This window comes from Saccopteryx bilineata, chromosome 4 (assembly GCF_036850765.1).
Source record: "Saccopteryx bilineata isolate mSacBil1 chromosome 4, mSacBil1_pri_phased_curated, whole genome shotgun sequence".
In the NCBI taxonomy this organism is placed as follows: domain Eukaryota; kingdom Metazoa; phylum Chordata; class Mammalia; order Chiroptera; family Emballonuridae; genus Saccopteryx; species Saccopteryx bilineata.
This window is the reverse complement of record NC_089493.1, coordinates 155,752,933-155,772,408: the sequence shown is the minus strand read 5'-3', so window position 1 is coordinate 155,772,408 and position 19,476 is coordinate 155,752,933. Positions and strand designations below refer to the sequence as shown.

Genomic DNA, 19,476 nt, shown 5'->3' with positions numbered 1-19,476 from the left:
CACGCCAGGCCGACGCTCTACCGCTGAGCCAACCGGCCAGGGCCCTTCCAGGCAAATTTTAAGTTTCCCAATAAATAGCTAACATCTATTGAGTTCTTACTATGTAAGTCATTGTTCTAAATTCCTTATTGCTGTTATCTCATTCAGTCCTTGAGTATTGTGCTTATTACACCAACTTTAAAGATGAGGGAACTGAGGCATGGGCAGCTCATCATATAAGCCCAGGTAGTTTGGTTGCACAATCCATGGTCTCAACAACTCTGCTTCCAGGTCTTCACGATGGGTGGGAAATTAATCACTCCCATTAGCACCTTCTTCCTTTAGCCTAGCAGCACACTGGTTCCTCTCCTGCTGAACTCTCCCAGGGTACTGCGCCCTACACTAGAACCTTGGCAAATCCAACTTATATTTGCCTAATGACAATGGTAAAGCTGACCCACTAGAGGCCTGTCAGGCAAGACCAATGATGGAAGAAGGGATGTGGGACTGTGAGCTGAAGAGCACATCTAAATGGGACAGCTACCATTCAGTCCAGCTAATTGTTGTCACATCAGAATCAAGTCCCACTACTGTCATCCAATTTATCTCAAGAAATCAGATTTCACATAAAAACCCAAACTAATTTTAAACTATGACATCCACTGCCATATCAATTACATAAGCACACTTGATAATAGGATGAAAATGGCACTTTACAGCCCTAGCCAGTTGGCTCAGAAGAGCTTTGCCTTGGCGTGTGTAAGTCCTGGGTTCAATTCCCAGTCAAAGCGCCCTTCCATTTCTCTACCCCTCCCCCTCTCTTTCTCTCTCTGGTTCCCACCCCCCCCCCTTGACTCCCCTCCAGCAGCTATGCATATGGCTGCATTGGAGCAACTTGGCCCCAGGCACTGAGGCTGCCTCAGGAAGCATCAGAGCAACACCCCAAATGGGCAGAGCATCGCCCCTAGTGGGCTTGCTAGATGGATCCCAGTTGGGGCACATTCAGGAATCTCTCCGCCTCCCCTCCTCAATGAATTAAAGAAAATGGCACTTTACTTCTGTGACCTTCCTTTCAAAAACCCAGAACCCCAGTCCAGTCATGGGGGAAAACAAAAAACAAATACCAACTGAGGGGAAAAAACACAGCAAACAAATACCAACTGAGGGAATTCTACAAAATACCCAACCAGTACTCCTGAAAACTGTCAAGGTCATCAAAAACAATAGAAGTCTGAGAAACTGTCACAGCTAAGAGAAGCCCAGAAACATTGAATTATAATGTGCTATCATAAGTGGGATCCAGAAACAGAAAAAGGACATTAGGTAGTAACTAAGGAAATGTTTAAATATGGACCTTAATGTACTGCAGCCCTGGCTGGTTAGCTCAGTGGTAGTGGAAGTCCTGGGTTTGATTCCTGCTCAGGGCACACAAGAGAAGCAACCATCTGTTCTCCAGCCCTCCCCCTTTCTTCTCTTCCCTTCCTGCAGCCATTTCTGGATTGGAGCATGTGGCCCAGCTGCTGAGGATGACCCAGTGGAGCCTCCACCTCAGGTGCTAAAAATAGCTCGGTTGTGAGCATGGCCCCAGATGGATGTTGCTGGGTTGATGCTGGTCGAGGCACATGTGGGAGTCTGTCTCTCTTTCCCCTCCTCTCACTCGGAAAAAAGAAAGAATGCATTGCTAGTCTTCTTTTGTGTGTGTGTGTGTGTGTGTGTGTGTGTGTGTGTGTGTGTGTGTGTGTGTGTGACAGAGAGGGGGACAGATAGGGACAGACAGGGAGGGAGATGAGAAGCATCAATTCTTTGTTGCAGTACCTTAGTTGTTCACTGATTGCTTTCTCATGTGCCTTGACCGGGGGCTACAGCAGACTGAGTGACCCCTTGCTCAAGCCAGCAACCTTGGGGTTTCGAACCTGGGTCCTCTGCATCCCAGTCATATTATCTATCCACTGTGCAACCACCTGGTCAGGCCATTAATTTCTAACAAATGTACCATACTAATACATGACATGAATAAAGAAAACTATCTTTACAATTTTTTGTAACTTCTTTTTGAGCTTACTTTTTTAAAAAAATTTAGAAAATTTAATGGGGTGACATCAATCAATAGAGAACATAATTTTCAGGTGAACACCTCTATAGCATTTGAACTGTTGACTGTGTTGTGTGTCCATCACTGTCTGTTTTTTATAATTGTTTATTTTTCTAAATGTGGAGGTGTAGGTGGTAATGAACCCAGATTATATCCTCCCAGCAGGTCAAGTAGCCCCCAAATTGTCTCCCCACCCAGTCTTTTTCTCAAACACTGCTGGATAAGCCTTTCTCAAATTTACATTCAGGGGATTCTTCTATATAAAGCTTTGCTGAACAATGGTTAATGTACAAATCTCTTACCTGGGGCCCAAAGCTCTTCTTATTCTAACCAGTCTTCCTTTTGTGCTTCAACACCCCACCCCCCAACTCCAGCTGAAATAATGTCCCTCCTTCTCCCTACCAGCTTTGTCTTCACTCCCCAACCACCCCTGCCCTGCCTTTCATCAGAATCCTTCTTTCCTTCAAGATCCTCACTGAGGCCCTGGCCGGTTGGCTCAGTGGTAGAGCGTCGGCCTGGCGTGTAGAAGTCCCGGGTTCGATTCCCGGCCAGGGCACACAGGAGAAGCGCCCATTTGCTTCTCCACCCCTCCCCCTCTCCTTCCTCTCTGTCTCTTCTCTTCCCCTCGGGCAGCTGAGGCTCCATTGGAGCAAAGATGGCCCGGGCGCTAGAGTGGCTCTGGTCGTGGCAGAGCCACGCCCCGGAGGGGCAGAGCGTCGCCCCCTGGTGGGCGTGCCGGGTGGATCCCGGTCGGGCGCATGCGGGAGTCTGTCTGACTGTCTCTCCCGGTTTCTAGCTTCAGAGAGAGAAAAAAAAAAAAAGATCCTCACTGAAATTCCACGCTGGAATTTCTGATTACGCCAATCAATATCCTTATCCTTATACCAACCCAAGGATTTGTCCTTCCCACACCTGTAGCATTCTTGTTAAAAGAAAGCATTCTAACTAGGCACTTCCTTGCAGCACAATGAGAATTCCAATCTGAGCCCAACTACTCTGGAAAGGCAGAAAGGGCACTTCAGGAGGGAGCTAGCGCAGAGAAAATGTGGATTGAGCACCAACCCAATTTATTTGTTGGGTGGTCTTGGGCAAAAGTACTATCCCCCACCATAGGAAGACACAGAAAGGATGAAAATGAAGTTCAAGGTGGGTACTCATCTCAGAACGTGAAGTGCTTTACCCACTGGAAGAATGGACATTACCTGAAGCACCTCAAAGTGTTATGCCCACTGATAGTGGAGTTATTTTATACTGGACAAGAAGTCTATTTTTTGTTTTATTGGGAAACCAATGTAACAAACTCAGGCTTATTGAAAATGAAATCAGTAATCAGTAACTAAGACTCTGCAGGCCCTATCCCCAGCCAGCACCAAGACCTCTGCTTGTCCTGACCCTAGTACCTCAAGGCCCAAAAAGGACAACCATGTGAAGAACCTGGGGAGGGGAGTTAATTTCAAGACCACTTTCCCTTCCATCCCATCCTCAACTGACACAGAGCCTCTGGAGCAATGAGCTAGGTTTAGGCCCAAGGAGATTTTCAGGGTGGCAGGGTATCTGTGCTAACACCCTAACCTGCTCAAAATCCCAAGTTAGCAAAGAAAACAAAAAGAAAACCGGCTTGCCCACCCCCGCCCCTCCCCCAGCCACCCCAGACAACAGTCTCACATCCCTGAGCAGTAACATTGTGATTCAGAGGTGCCAGTGGGGCGCCCAGTAGCTTGAACAGCCCCAAGGAGATTACTGCAAAAGGCCCAATGCTCTGGGGAGGGGACACGCATTTGCCCCCCACCTGCTCAGTATTAGCCAGCTGAGCTTGTGAACTGGGGTGCCTGTGACCCCACTCCCCTCCAGAAGATCCATGGCTGGGAACCAGTCCTCCTGTTCGAGAAACATCAATTCCTGGAGTCCCCTTGTTTCCCAGCCTGGGAGGAAGGATTGCTACACTAGCTTTTTGGCTTCAAAGAAGCTCTTGAGATGTCGCATCTGCCAGACGCCGATGGCCACAAGGATGAGGGTCTGCAGAATGGACCACCACAGCACCCGCTGGTTGGTACTCTCGCTGGTCTGCCGAAAGCGCTCCTCTCGCCACTGTGGGAGGGGAGAATGGAAGAAAAGCCTGAGTTGGCTGGGCCCCACTTGAAGCCATTAAAACTGCTGGGTTCCCTCCTTGGAAGATGCCCCAGGGCCAACCAGTTTTGCAAAGGTTCCAGTCAAAGCCACCTCACATGGAGACTGTCTTCACACTCACTAGCCAGATGACCTCATACAACTTAAATCTTTTTGCTCATCTGTCAGATACAGCCCTCACCTAGTCCTACCCTGATGCTTGGAAAAGAGGTAAACTAGTTGCAGTATCACTATCAGACTGTCCTGAAGCACTCAAGAGTAGATTTACTCTGAGCCCTCTGTCCCAGTCTCCCAAACTGTTCCTTAAAGGCTGTGGGCCCGGTTTGCAAAATGGTGCCCCAGGGGCTGGATCTGGCCCATACATGTGTTTTGTTTGGTTCACAAAGTTATTTTGCAACATTTAAAACCCAGGAAATTTTCACACTAAAAAAAAAAAAACAAAAAAAAAAAACAGGGCCAGCTAGCATTTCTGCCAGACTGACCTCAGCTTGTACAGTAGCTGTTGCTGTTTAAGTAGGTCACTGTCCTACCAATCCTTGTGGTCATAGATCCATTCATGGAACCTGCCTGGCTCCTGGACACAGGTTTGAAACCCCTGGTCTGGAGCACCTACAGCCATGGAAATAGCACCCAAGGTGTCACTATCAATCACTGCTCTGTCACTTTGTGTAATTGTATAACCAAGGCCATAACAGCCTCCTAAGACTCTCTCCTCAATTATAAGAGTGAATAATAGCAATCCTATCTTTTTTAAATTTGCAAAGTAACACAATCTGACATGTAACTCCTGGCTGAGCCAGCGGGCAGCTTCTGAGGAGCCCATTGACCCCAGCCTAACCACTCACCCGCTGGTAGTTCTGCTCTTTCTGGATCTGCTCCACTTGCTCCACCAGCTGTCGCACTCGTAGCTGCAACTCACTCAACTTGTCTTTGGCAGCAATTTCTGCATAGTCGTTGGCATGCTCACCCACCTGAATGTCCAGATGAACTCTCTGCAAACAGATGAGGAAAGGAAAGAGTAACTCTGCTCACTCTTCCTGCCAGGGACTGACAACTGGTCCCCATCTCCTTAATTTGTTCATTTAGTCAGCACTGATGAGGTCTCCCCAGTGTCCAGCTCTACTGAGCACTAGTCACACAAGAAAGAATAAACCTTGGCTGGTCCTCCGACCAAGAGATATACAAAGAGCTTCACAACTATGCCCTGGGTGTTCACTGGAAAGCCAGTCTTACTAGGAGATTAAAAACCTAACATACTCATCTCACAGCCACAGTATCACCAGTCCCCAGTCTGCACCAGGTGCTAAAAGCTGAAAACTACAGTGAGTCCACTTACCAACATGCCTCCAGCAAAAAGGGAGAACTTGGTGGAATTGGAGTGAAGGCAGATTTGATGCTCTCCAGGGGTATGGGATGTGAAAGTGAACCTGCCTTCAGAGCCATACTGCCGGGCCAGAATGACCTAGAGAGAAAGGGCTTGAGTGAGTGTTACTGCATGGAGCCTGGCATTGCTGAAAGCTCTTTAGTGCCTCGAAAGTGGACATACAGAGCCTTAGGCATAACACAACACTAAAAGGTCCAAAGCTGCTCAGCAGGAGGTGCCAAAAGCTTGTCTGAGAACTATTTGTTACAGGGATGAAGAATCTGACATTAGGTTGGCATGTGACTGCTGTTGGGAAGGGTTTTCCTTTATTCATAGTTCATGCCCTTTCCATTATTTTGGTGTGATTCTTTAAAGGGTTTGCGGGGGGGGGGGGGGGGGGGGGGGCATAATCTTTGCCAAAATTTAAAGTTGCTCATTCTTTATGGGAAGTACACTGTTCTGTGAAATCCTAAAGTGAAGATGTCACAGCTTTAAAGTTGGCAAAATTCTTTGATTTCCAGCACCACAATTAATCCACTTATCACACTTATAAGCCAGATAAATTTTCACTACACAGCCAGGGGAAGGTAACTACTTGGTGAAGTCATGAAGCAATCAGTAAGAAGTTGAGAGGAGAACCACCATTACAACAGACTAACTTAGGCCTGGAGTGAAAAATCCGGGATTTTCCCACATAACCAACTATTCTTGACTAATTCAGCAAATGTGGAAACTTGGAGGGGAAGAAGTACCAGCGTCTGCTTGGTCTGACGCTGAATTGCAGAGCAGAGGGCTCAGCGGGGTTCAGGGACCGGCTAACCTTGTCTTCTGGGTCCTTCACCTCCACGAACATGCCAAGCCCCGGGGTGGCCGGCTGGTACTCCTCCCGCTGCTTGTCATACAGCTGCGTCCGATAGTTTCCTAGAAGAAAGCCGGGCGAGCACAGGTTACAGGAGCGCGAGGTGGCTCCGGGTCTGCGGCAGCCAGAGCACGGTGAGGCCGGCTGCTCCCGGTTCTGAGCGCGGCTGCTCCCGGTTCTGAGCGCGGCTGCTATTCCCACACCCCGCGCAACCAAGACCACAGCCTAGTTCCCAACTCTCCCCCGGCCCCCGCACCTATAACCATGGTCTCGTCCGGAATCTCCTCAATAAAGCACTTCTTCTCCGTCTCCCCGATGTGGAAGTAGAGCGCGCCTCCGCGGGCCACCAGCCACAGCAACAGCAAGAGAGGCCGAAGTACCCGACCAAGGCCCGTTCTCGGCCAGGGCCCAGAGACCCGTAAGCTTTGCTCCGCAGCCATCTTGCCCCACCTGCCCGGGCAGCCGCAGCCGGCCGCGCCACGTACTCCTGCCGCCGCGCGGGGCCTATCGGGACAGCGAGTTCTGGGGGACTATAAGTCCCGAGATGCCTCGCGGCGGTGGGGCAACGCTACCTGATTGGGCTGGAGACTGAGGCTTGTCAACTTTTCACAGAAGATGAAGCTAATGCAGTTTACTTAAGATCGCGGAGCGAGTTATGTATAGACACAGTATTCAAATCTAGGGTTAGGTTGGCCAGAGAGGCGGGTTTGTAAAAGAATTTACGAAGAGTGGAAAAGCTGAAGCAGAAGAGTTTGTTTACTTTCCAGTAGAGAAAAGGGCCAAGCACCAGGAGAATAGTATCGCCCTGAGTGAGGTGGAAGTTGTCTTTTATTGAGATTTTTTGCCCCGGCCGGTTGGCTCAGTGGTAGAGCGTCGGCCTGGCGTGTAGGAGTCCCGGGTTCGATTCCCAGCCAGGGCACACAGGAGAAGCGCCCATCTGCTTCTCCACCACTCCCCCTCTCCTTCCTCTCTGTCTCTCTCTTCCCCTCCCGCAGCGAGGCTCCATTGGAGCAAAGATGGCCCGGGTGCTGGGGATGGCTCCTTGGCCTCTGCCCCAGGCGTTAGAGTGGCTCTGGTCGCAACAGAGCGAAGCCCCCGATGGGCAGAGCATCGCCCCCTGGTGGGCATGCCGGGGTGGATCCCGGTCGGGCGCATGCGGGAGTCTGTCTGACTGCCTCCCTGTTTCTGGCTTAAGAAAAATACAAAAAATTAATAATAATAAAAAAATAAAAAGAGGTTTTTCAAAGGCAATGTAGTTTTTGTTGCTAGACAACTGGGCAGGGAGGATGGTTTGTTTCTTTAGTTGTACAGCTGCTGTAGGGCGTAAAAATTATCTGGAGTGATGGCAACTGTTTCATAAGGTGGAGGCGGGTGTTAGCTAGTGGGTTCTTGCTCCTCCGAGTCTAAAACAGGCTTAAAACTATGTATGTCAAGAGATTAGGTTAGGAATGAGATGGCTTTCTTGGCTTTCTGTCCTTTCACGTAAAATCCCTGATTTTCCTGGCATAGCTTCTGCCATTCTGTGTTTGCTTCTGTTTTTAAAGTTCGACTTTGAAAAAACTGATCCAAGCAATGCTCAGATTTATCTTAAAATTTTTCTCAAGCCTGACCTGTGGTGGCACAGTGAATAAAAGCATCGACCTGAAATGCTGAGGTCGCCAGTTCAAAAAAACCCTGGGTTTGCCCGGTCAAGGCACATATGGGAGTTGATGCTTCCTGCTCCTCCCCCTTCTCTCTCTCTGTCTCTCTCGCTCTCTTCTCTAAAATGAATAAATAAGAATAAAAAAATTTTAAAAAAATTTCTCAAAACAGAAAAGAAAAGCCATGATCTCCCTTTACCACTTCTTTGCCCCTACCCCAATTCCTTATCACTCTTACACCTGGTCTATGTGGTCCTAGGCATCTCACATCATCACTCTGCATACTCCTCCGCCTGGGCTTTGCTGCCAGCTCCCGGCGTGATGGTCATCGCCAGACCAGAGTTCCGTGCCCCAGTGGCTGGCAGGTAAATAGCTATGGGAATTCTTGGGGCCGTGCACTTAAAGTGTAAGATCAGCAGAGGTCTGGGTCCTTCCTTTCGTGTCCTTTCTGAACTTTACCCAAATTTCAACTCTTTGAAGTCGTTTATTTTGCTCCCTTAAAGTTTTATAGAAGTTGAATGTTTTTGCCCTCTGTGGCTCTTTTTGTTGTTTCATTTGGCCCTAGGGAGGGAGGTTTAGTAGGAATCTGTTCACATTTTCCCATCATTGGGAAATCTTTTATCTAATTTTTCTTAAAAATACTATTTTATAATATGACTGGTCCTTATTTTTTAAGCATTCCCCTGATGAAAGTGGTTAAGATTTCTTTCCCCTTAATTATTTGCTCTTACAAATAATGCTATAATAAAAATGATTGTTCATTTACTTAAAAGCATTACAGTTGCACATACTTTTGTTAATGCAGCCACGAAACTTTTTTTTACAGTCCCACCAGCAGTGTATCAGAGTGCTTTACTTTTCCACACCTTGGTCAAATGTTCTCAAACTTTGAAATCTTTGCAAAATCATTGGATGAAAAATTGTATTTTACTATCCTTTTCATTTTTATTTCCTCAAATACTGAACATATTTTTGCTGGTCATTTGTTTTCTTCTGTGAACTGCTGGTTGGTTTTTCTTAGTGGTCTATAAGTACACATCACTATTGATGTAACCACTATTCAGAATTAACAAGTGATTACAGAATCAATAAATGACAACATTTTATAATATAGTTCGAGTATTTCTTTTGTTTCAAGTTTTGGGAATTTTTTTGTTTGGTTGTTTGTTTTGAGAGAGAATGGACACGAAGGGAGAGAGATGAGAAACACCAACTCATAGTTGCAGCACTTGAGTTGTTCATTGATTGCTTCTCATATGTGCCTGGGGGGGGCGGGCTCCAGCTGAGCCGGCTACCCCGCGCTCAAGCTGGCAACGTTGGGGTTTCAAACCTGAGACCTCGGCATCCTAGATCAACTCTCTATCCACTGCACCACCACACGTCAGGCATGATTGATTCTTGTATGTGCCCTCCCCAGAGATTGAACCAGCTGCAACCTGATATATTGGGACGATGCTCTAACCCCCGGGCCACGGACTGGTACCGATCCACAGAGAAAGAATAAATAACTTACATTATTTCCGTTTTATTTATATTTAAGTCTGAACGATGTTTTATTTTTTAAAAAATGACCAGATTCCCTCTGTTACAGCCGTCTAAGACTCACTCTTGATGCTTGTCTCGGTCACGTGATGCTTTATCTGTCCCACCCTAAAGGCCATTCCGTGAAAATATTTTCTGACATTAAACCGGTCCGTGGCCCAAAAAAGGTTGGGGACCACTGCTCTAACCAACTGAGCAACATGGCAGGGTGGTCCTTGCTTTTCATCACTTTTTTTTTTTGTATTTTTTTATCTGAAGCTGGAAAGGGGGAGGCAGTCAGACAGACTCCTGCATGCGCCCGACCGGGATCCACCCAGCACGCCCACCAGGGGGCGATGCTCTGCCCATCCGGGGCGGCGTCGCTCTGTTGCAACCAGAGCCACTCTAGCGCCTGAGGCAGAGGCCATGGAGCCATACCCAGCGCCCGGGCCATCTTTGCTCCAATGGAGCCTTGGCTTCGGGAGGGGAAGAGAAAGACAGAGAGGAAGGAGAGGGAGAGGGGTGGAGAAGCAGATTGGTGCCTCTCCTGTGTGCTCTGGCCGGGAATTGAACCTGGGACTTCCGCACCACTGAGCCAACCGGCCAGGGCCCTTTTCATCACTTTGAATATTTCTTGCCAGTTCCTTCCTGCAAAGCTTCTGTTGGGAAATCAGCTAACAGTCTCATGGGAGCTTTCTTGTAGGTATCTAACTGCTTTTCTCTTGCTGCTTTTAAGATTCTCTCTTTGTATTTAACCTTTTGCATTTTAATTATAATGAGTCTTGGTGTGGGCCTCTTTTGAGTTCATCTTATTTGGAGCTTTCTGGGCTTCTATGTCTGTTTCCTTCAGCAGATTAGTGAAGTAACCTGTCATTATTTTTTCAAATAGGTTTTCAATTTCTTGCTCTTTCTCTTCCAGCACCCCCACGATGTGAATGTTGGTATGCTTGAGGTTGTCCCAGAGGCTCCTTACACTATCCTCATTTTTTTTTTAATTCTTTTTTCTTTTTGCTGCTCTGATTGGGTGTGTTCTGCTTCTTTATATTCCAAATCACTGATTTGATTCTCAGTTTCATCTACTCCACTGTTGATTCCCTGTAAATTATTCTTCATGTCAGTTAATGTATCCTTCATTTCTGACTGGTTCTTTTTTATGGTGTTGAAGTTCTCACTGAGTTTATTGAGCATCCTCATAACCATTGTTTTGTTGTTGTTGTTTTCAGAGAGAGAGAGGGATATACAGGGACAGACAGACAGGAACGAAGAGAGATGAGAAGCATCAATCATTAGTTTTTCATTGCGCGTTGCAACACCTTAGTTGTTCATTGATTGCTTTCTCATATGTGCCTTGACCGCGGGCCTTCAGCAGACCGAGTAACCCCTTGCTGGAGCCAGCAACCTTGGGTTCAAGCTGGTGGGCTTTTTTTTTTTTTTTTTTTGCTCAAACCAGATGAGCCTGCGCTCAATCTGGCGACCTCGGGGTCTCGAACCTGGGTCCTCTGCATCCCAATCCAACACTCTATCCACTGCGCCACCGCCTGATCAGGCATAACCATTGTTTTTGAGCTCTGCATCCAGTAGATTGCTGGTCTCCATTTAGGTTAGTTTTTTTTTCTGGAATTTTGTTCTTTTCTTTGTCTCCTTATTTATAAGGCATCCTCCCTGTGTTTGTTTCTCTATGTATGAGGTAGAGCTACTATGTCTGCCCAGCTTAGTAGAGAGACCTAATATAGTAGCTGTTCTGTAGGGTCCAGTGGCACAGCCTCTCCATTCACCTGAGCTAGGCACTCCAGGTGTGTACCCTACCACCAGGCAGGCTGTGTAGATCCTCCTGTTGTAGTTGAGCCTTGATTGCTGTTGCCACATCAGTGGGAGGGTTTGACACTCAGGCTGATTGGCTGCAAGGACTGGCTGTAACCACCAACCACCATGGAAGATCAGCTGTGCAGGAGTCTGCCTATAGATCAGGACTTACTTCAGTAGGGCTTTGGTGCCTGCTGAATCCACCCCTTAAGAGTGTCATTTGTACAGGTGGTTGGGTGGTGCTTTGAGGGTCTGCAGGTGCCCATCTGGTTTGCTAGCTCTGGGGACCCCTAGGAAGTGCATGCCAAGGTCAGCTGCTGGCTGTGTTCTGCTTGGGGCTATCTGGAATGAGTTGCAAAGCGATCTGCAGATGGCTTCTATTTGTGCTAGGCTTAGAGGTGCCCAGGTGAGGCCAAGCTGTGAACCAAGGCCGGCTACTGTTAGTGATATGGGGCACACCAAGGCCAGATGCTGCTTGTTTGAGAGATTTTAGGAAAGTTTGAAGCGTGGAAACAGCTTGGGTTGGAATCACCAGGGCAGGGCAAACAGTGTGAGCCAGGTTGAAGGAGACTTAGATATGTGGCTTCATGGGATGGGGAGACTCAAAAAGGAACAGTGACCTCTGCCAGCGTCATGTCTAGCAGAAAGCTGCCCCCCACCCCCACCCCCAGTTCAGGTCCTTTTGCCATACAATTCATTTCCTCCCTGTATGTTGCTGGTGCCTTTCAAGCTGCCATCCCAGCACTAGAGCTTAGAGGGAGTAAGTCTGAGTATGTCCATACATGGGCCATGTAAGAGGAACTTCCTAGGACTCCAGCAGCCCTGTCTCACTCAGCCACAATTCTCGCTGGTTTTTCCAGCCAGAAGTTGGGGACTTCTCTTCCTGGCACTGGAACCCTGGGCTGGGAGCCCTCACTCCTCACGGGGAATCTCTGCAGTTGAGATATCCCTCTCAGTTTTTATATGTTACATGTGGGTGTGGGAACAGCCTGTTCCATGTCTCTGCCCCTCCTACCTACCAGCCTTGATGTGGCTTGTTTGCATCTCTAGTTGTAGGACTTCCATTTAACTAGGTTTAGGTGGTTCTGAATGATGGTTCTTTAGTTGTAGTTTTGATGTCTACAAAACACTTCTGAAAGGAGTTATAGAAGACAAAAATAAGTGGAAAGACATCCCATGTTCATGGGTTGGAAGATTTAATATTGTTAATATGTCAAAAACATCCAAAGCAAGCTACAGATTTAAGGCAAACCCTACCAAAATCCCAATGGTGTTTTTGCGCAAATTGGAAACCCATTCTAAAATTGGTGTGAAACTTTAAGAAACACCAAATAGGCCAAATAATCTTTAAAAAGAAGAAAATGTTGGAGGCCTCACACTTTTTTTTTTCTTTAATTCATTTTAGTGAGAGAGAAAGGGAGAAAGAGAGACAGGAACATCTATCTAGCTGTTCCTGTATACACGCTGACTGGGGATTGAACCAGCAACCTCTGCACCTCAGGATGGTGCTCCAACCAACCGAGCTGCCTGGCCAGGGCAGAAGCCTCACACTTTTTTATTTCAAAACTTAGTACAAAGCCACAGTAATCAAGACAGTGTGGTAGTGGCACAAAGACACATATAGGCTAATGGAACAAAATAGAGAATTGCCTCTATACCCAGAGTCCACTGAAATTATTCAAAGTAACCAATCCTAAATTTGATTACTTTGCCTGAACCATTCCTTTCCAAGAAAGCCACAATAAAGGCTTTTACCCATGCCTTCCCCTTACTCCCTTGTCTCCTGACTGGCCCTAGTGTTTTTCCATGTGGCCTTGTATGTCATGGTATATAGCACTCTTGTTGGGAACTGTGAGTAATAAACTATGTTCAATAGCAATCATCTTCTGCTCTGTTGGCCTCACATACTTAAAGAATAATAAAACCTACATTTTAAAACAGAAGGGTGGAACGGAGGTGGGAGGTGGTGTGGGAAAGAAAGGGAAAAAGTGGGAAATACAGGGGAAGTACATGGCCCTGGCTGGTTTGCTCTGGATAGAGTGTCAGCCCAGCATGCAGATGTCCAGGGTTTGATGTCCAGCCAGGGCACACATGGGAAGCAACCATCTGCTTCTCTCCCTGTTTCTCTCCTTCTTCTCTCCCTCTTCCCTCTCGCAGCCAGTGGCTCAATTGGTCTGAGTGTCGGCCCAGGTGCTGAGGATAGCTCGGTTGATTCAAGCTCTGGCCCCAGACGGGGGTTGCTGGGTGGTTCCCAGTCGGGGTACATGAGGGAATCTGTTTCACTATCTCCCCTCCTCTCACTTAAAGAAAATTTTAAAGGGGGAATTAAGTAGAGGACATCCTTGTCACTCTGCATTTGCCATCTTCTTTCTCTTTCCTCCTTCCACCTTGGTCTTCCTGTCATGTCCTCTCCCCTCCCTTTCCTTCAGGGTGTTTTTTGTTTTTGTTTTTTTTTTACTTTATTTATTTATTTATTTTTATTTTTTTACAGGGACAGAGAGAGAATAAGAGAGAGAGATAGACAGGGACAGACAGGAACAGAGAGAGACGAGAAGCATCAATCATCAGTTTTTCGTTGTGACACCTTAGTTGTTCATTGATTGTTTTCTCATATGTGCCTTGACTGCAGGCCTTCAGCAGACCTAGCAACCCCTTGCTCAAGCCAGCAACCTTGGGTCCAAGCTGGTGAGCTTTTTGCTCAAGCCAGATGAGCCCGCGCTCAAGCTGGCGACCTCAGGGTCTCGAACCTGAGTCTTCCACATCCCAGTCCGACGCTCTATCCACTGCGCCACCACCTGGTCAGGCCCTTTCCTTCAGGTTTTATCATCATAGACAATGAATAATCTTTGAATAATGAGGTCTCCCATGTGCATGTGCATGAAAAATAGAAAGTCTCCTTCAAGGACACGGGCAGTTATAGGTCAGGGAACTTGACAGAAAGGGCTGTGATTAACAGAAGATGGTCTGAGAAATCGGTACCCCCTGTCTAGGTTCATCTACGCAACCCAGGCCTGAGTGGAGAGATTTGCCCTTGGGGAGGGATGGCTGAACCCAGAGAGGTGTCCAGGTGACTCAGCCAAGTCTGTGCATTTCTTTACTCATACAGAAGAGACGTAGGCCCTGGCCAGGTAGTTCAGTTGGTTAGAATATCATCCTGATATGCTAAGGTTGCAGGTTCGGTTCCCAGTCAGGGCACACAGGAGAAAGTAACCATCTGCTTCTCCATTCCTCCCCCTCTCCCTTCTCTATCTTTCTCTTCATCTCCCACAGCCATGGCTGGGTTGGAGTAAGTTGGCCCCCCCAGGCGCTGAGGATAGCTCCATGACCTCACCTCAGGCACTAAAATAGCTCAATTGCTGAGCAACAGAGCAACAGCCCCAGATGGGCACAGCATTGCCCGGTAGGGGGCTTGCCAGGTGTGTCCCAGTTGGGGCACATGCAGGAGTCTGTCTCTGCCTCGCTTCTCACTCAAGAAAAAAAAAAAGAGTCTACCAATAAATGTATAAGTAAGTGGAACAATAAATCTCTCTCCCTTTCCTTTTTCTGCAAAATAAAAAAATAAAAATAATATGTTTAGAAGACTGGAGCCTTTGAGGAGGCTGCAAACACTTACTGTGAGAAAATGTAATGCCATTTTGGCTGGAGTAGAGCTGAGACTTAGGGGGGCTGGTATGTGGCATTTGGCTACACTGCCCCTTGAAACCCTCTGAGTCCTGGAATCAATGGCTTCCTGAATCTCAGGGACTGAGGCACATGTGCGCTCAGCTGCTCCCATTGACTTGTCCTACCTATTGGAAGCCCCACAGTGCAGGAAGACAGGAGGACCAAGCCTTCAATTAGGGTTCAGTCAGGCACAGACCTGAGGGGTGGACTCTCCAAAGCCCCGAGGAGGGGTAGATACAGTGGGACCTATGAGAAAACTCACCAGGGGTGGAAAGATTCTGTCAGAGGGACCAGTGTGAGCCTAGAGTGGTGATGAAGCAGGTTCAGTGGTTGGTCTCAGGTCCAGCAGGATATTATTTTTGAGCATACACATCCCCATCCAGTGCCTAAGTTCCTGGACAGAGAGCACAGAGAAAATAACTCTTATAGGAAATCCCTTTGTAGAGATGGTCACCAGGAATAGAGGTGTTTTTTCAGAAGCCAGGGAGAAAGATGAATATAGAGGCCAGGGGTCCAAAGGAAGTGACAGTGGCATGGTGGTGCCCTGGGAATAATGTGGGGGTCACCAGTAAACTGAAATAATCTGCCCAGCACCAGAGAAGAATTGCACATGGAAATACTGATTTTATGTGCAGAACATTCTACCCAAGATACATCCCCACCACCACCTTCCCCAGCTCATGACACCTAATGGGAATAATCAGGACTGGACATCACGAGAAAGGCCAGGTGTATATGTGGAGATTTTGGCTTTTTCTGTGATTATGACTTACCATTACTCTTCTTCTTCTTTCTTTTTCTCCTCATTCCTTCATCCTTGATTTATTCCTTCCTCTTTCCTTCCCTCCCTCTTCTCACTTTCTCTTTTTCCATTTTTTCTTTCTTTTTCTTCCCTACCTCTCCCATTTTCCTCTATATGCTCTTCTCTCTCTCTCTCTCTCTCTCTCTCAATCTTTCTCTAACCAAACATTCACTGCACATTCACGATATTCCCAGTTCTTTGCTAGGCTTTGGGGAGCACCAAGATCAATGTGTAGCAGATGCCTGTGTCTTTATCTCTTCCAGCTATCAGGCCCTGAGGCACTTCTTTGTGGATGATTAAACACGGTTAACACTGTGATAGATTTCCAAGGCCCCAAGGAGCGCAAGAGAGGAAATACCTAGACCAGGGGTCCCCAAACTACGGCCCCTGAGGCCATTTATCCGGCCCCCACTGCACTTCCGGAAGGGGCACCTCTTTCATTGGTGGTCAGTGAGAGGACCATAGTTCCCATTGAAATACTGGTCAGTTTGTTGATTTAAATTTACTTGTTCTTTCTTTTAAATGTTATATTTGTTCCCGTTTTGTTTTTTTACTTTAAGATATGTGCAGTGTGCATAGGGATTTGTTCATAGTTTTTTTTATAGTCCGGCCCTCCAATGGTCTGAGGGACAGTGAACTGGCCCCCTGTGTAAAAAGTTTGGGGACCCCTGACCTAGACAGTGCTGCTGGACTTGAGCCTTGAAAGGATGAACAGGAATTAGGCAGTTGGAGAAGGGGGCAGGGAAGGGGGATAAGAGCAACCCCCAGAAAGGGCACAACATGTAGTGGAGGGCCTGTCAGAGTCTCAGGTCTTGGGAGAACCACAAATATGGCAAGAAGATGTAACTCCCCAGTGTCGCATTTGAATTTCACAAATAGCACCCAAGTTCATTGTCCTTGGCAGCCAGTGTAGAATGAGATTTCTGCCAAGAGGGAGAATCCCAGAATGGCAGGCTCACTATTCTTATAGTCCCAGTCCTCTCATCTGTCACAAACAGGTTGTTGATGACAACCTGGTCAGGTATTGTGTGATCAACACAATACTTATGCTACTTGGGAAGCCACATCCCCCATCCTAATGTCTAGGTTCTAGGCCAGGAAATCTTGTTGTGAAGTCTCTAGTGCACTATCTTCTTACATGCATCACTGGTGGGCATAAGAATTTTCCACTTGTGTTCATTTAGGGGGTTTCTGTGGGCAATCTGACTATAGAACCACTGCCGTGGAAAAGTGTGGTCTGCAGGCCAGTGCTGGTCCAAGAGCACTTGTTATAGGTCTGCAGTGAGTTAAGTGCAGAAATTGAATAAGTGTTGAGGAATTTGCATACAAATTTAACATTGTATATGATTAGTTTCATTATTTATTGTATTTTACAAAAGTATCAGTTCATAAGGGATTGGAAATTTTACTAAAAACAAAACAAGTCCTTTACTATCAGTGGTGGTACTGGGCTAGAACACAATCACAATTCAGGACCGCGCACAGCACCTCACTCTGCATCTGGAACTCTGCCTCTTCCCCAGCTCTGAAAATGCCTGTGGTGAACAACTAGTCCTCAAATCCAATCAGCGCTTACCAGCTCTTTTCTTCTTTTTAATTGATTTTTTTCTTTTTTCCTTTTTTTAAAAGAAACATTTTATTTTATTTATTTATTTACAGAGACAGAGTCAGAGAGAGGGATAGATAGGGACAGACAGAACAGAGAGAGATGTAAAGCATCAATCATCAGTTTTTCGTTGTGGCACTTTTGATTGCTTTCTTATATGTGCCTTGACCATGGGGATACAGCAGACCAAGTAACCCCTTGCTCGAGCCAGTAACCTTGGGTCCAAGCTGGTGAGCTTTGCTCAAACCAGATGAGCCCGTGCTCAAGCTGGCAACCTCGGGGTCTCGAACCTGGGTCCTCCGCATCCCAGTCCAACACTCTATTCACTGCGCCACTGCCTGGTCAGGCTCTTTTTTCTTTTCTTGAGCTCATGGATTTTCAGGCAGAGGGAGAGAGAGAGAAACAGCAACTTGCTCTTCCACCAATTCATGCATTCATTGGCTGACACCTGCATATGCCCTGAGCAGGGATTGAACTCCCAACCCTGGTACATCGAGGCAATGCTCTAATGAACTGTGCTATCCCACCAAGGCTATCAGCCCTTATCTTAATCTTAATTAACCTTCCTAAAGCATTTGACTTTTGTTAACATCTGTATCTGTCATTTTTGTTTACTTTTTTGTATTTTTTTTTTTTTTGTATTTTTCTGAAGCTGGAAACGGGGAGGCAGTCAGACAGACTCCCGGATGTGCCCGACCAGGATCCACCTGGCATGCCCACCAGGGGGCAATGCTCTGCCCATCTGGGGTGTTGCTCTGCTGCAACCAGAGCCATTCTAGCACCTGAGGCAGAGGCCACGGAGCCATCCTCAGTGCCCAGGGCAACCTTGCTCCAATGGAGCCCTGGCTGCGGGAGGGGAAGAGAGAGACAGAGAGGAAGGAGAGGGGGAGGGGTTGAGAAGCAGATGGGCGCCTCTCCTGTGTGCCCTGGCCGGGAATCGAACCCGGGACTCCTGCACGCCAGGCTGACGCTCTACCACTGAGCCAACCGGCCAGGGCCTCTGTCATTTTTGTTTAAAGACCATTCCCATGAAAGGAATAAAAATGTTTCCTGGGATTATGAACAGGTCACACCACTAAAATGAGGGAACAATTCCCTAGTAGCTACAACATGTGGGGGACTAAAAGCCAACAGGGTCTTTGCAGTTTAGACTTTTGGGGGACAGAGGTGTGGGGAACTGGCAGTAAGCTGACAGTCTGCCCAACCCCCCACCTCACTTGTTCTGTGAAATTGCTAAAGGTTATTTTTTCCCACACCTTCATGTTAGTTGCCATGCTGGATTGTTTATATTTGTCCTACCCCCCATGTCCTTCAGGAAAGACTGGAGGCAGTTTCATCTTATCCTTTGTTTTGTGAAGTTAAGATGTAATATATGGTGGGGGTTTTCTGCACTTGGGAAAATTCTTGGGATGCCTTGGAAATGTGACTTTGTTTTAATGTTCTCTTTGATTTGCTAATAGCCTCACTTTGCCCTATAAAGAAAGCAGGTAGAGGCTCGATTTTTGCAAGCTATCTCTTGTGTTGCAAAGAGATCTCCCAAACCCATCCTTTTTTTTTTCTTTAAGCCTATTTTTCTTAATTCCACGCAATTCCCACTCAAAACCTGGAATTACTAGCCATGCTGGTTTGTGGCAAGTAGTGCCTGAACAGGGTCCTGAGGAAGGGAGAACTAAACTAAAGGCAAGTGACTGAACTCCCCAGGTGCACACAGTAAATAAAATTTTTGAGTAGAGTTTTTGGGGAAAGTAGTGTCGGGAGTAATAAATTATGTGACAAATAGGGTCAAGAGTGAGGGACCATTTTCTTCTTGTACAAATGTTTTTATTTGAGGAGAAGCTGTTGTTTGATCAGAGTGAGCTAGAAACAGAGGGATGTAAATATGAGAAGACCTTGGAGTCTGAGGATGACTCAGGAGATAATGAGGGTGTCATGGCTATGGCCGCCCTAAACTTTGCACCTCCACTGCCCTCTGCTCTTTCTTATGCTTATCAGGTTGCTCCCAGAGTCTTTGTCTCAGACCT

At 47.0% G+C, this 19,476-nt stretch overlaps 1 protein-coding gene across 1 annotated transcript; it reads right to left on the bottom strand.

Annotated features, from left to right (window-relative positions):
* Positions 1–3,334: 3,334 nt before the first annotated feature.
* TMED9 (transmembrane p24 trafficking protein 9) lies at positions 3,335–6,899 on the bottom strand. The gene is made up of 5 exons (XM_066272370.1): positions 6,677–6,899; positions 6,382–6,482; positions 5,535–5,660; positions 5,044–5,190; positions 3,335–4,159 (listed from the first exon to the last, which is right to left on the bottom strand). Exons 1-5 carry the CDS (start codon positions 6,858–6,860, stop codon positions 4,010–4,012), a joined length of 708 nt encoding a protein of 235 aa, XP_066128467.1. The 5' UTR covers positions 6,861–6,899; the 3' UTR covers positions 3,335–4,009.
* Between the last annotated feature and the right edge of the window lie 12,577 nt (positions 6,900–19,476).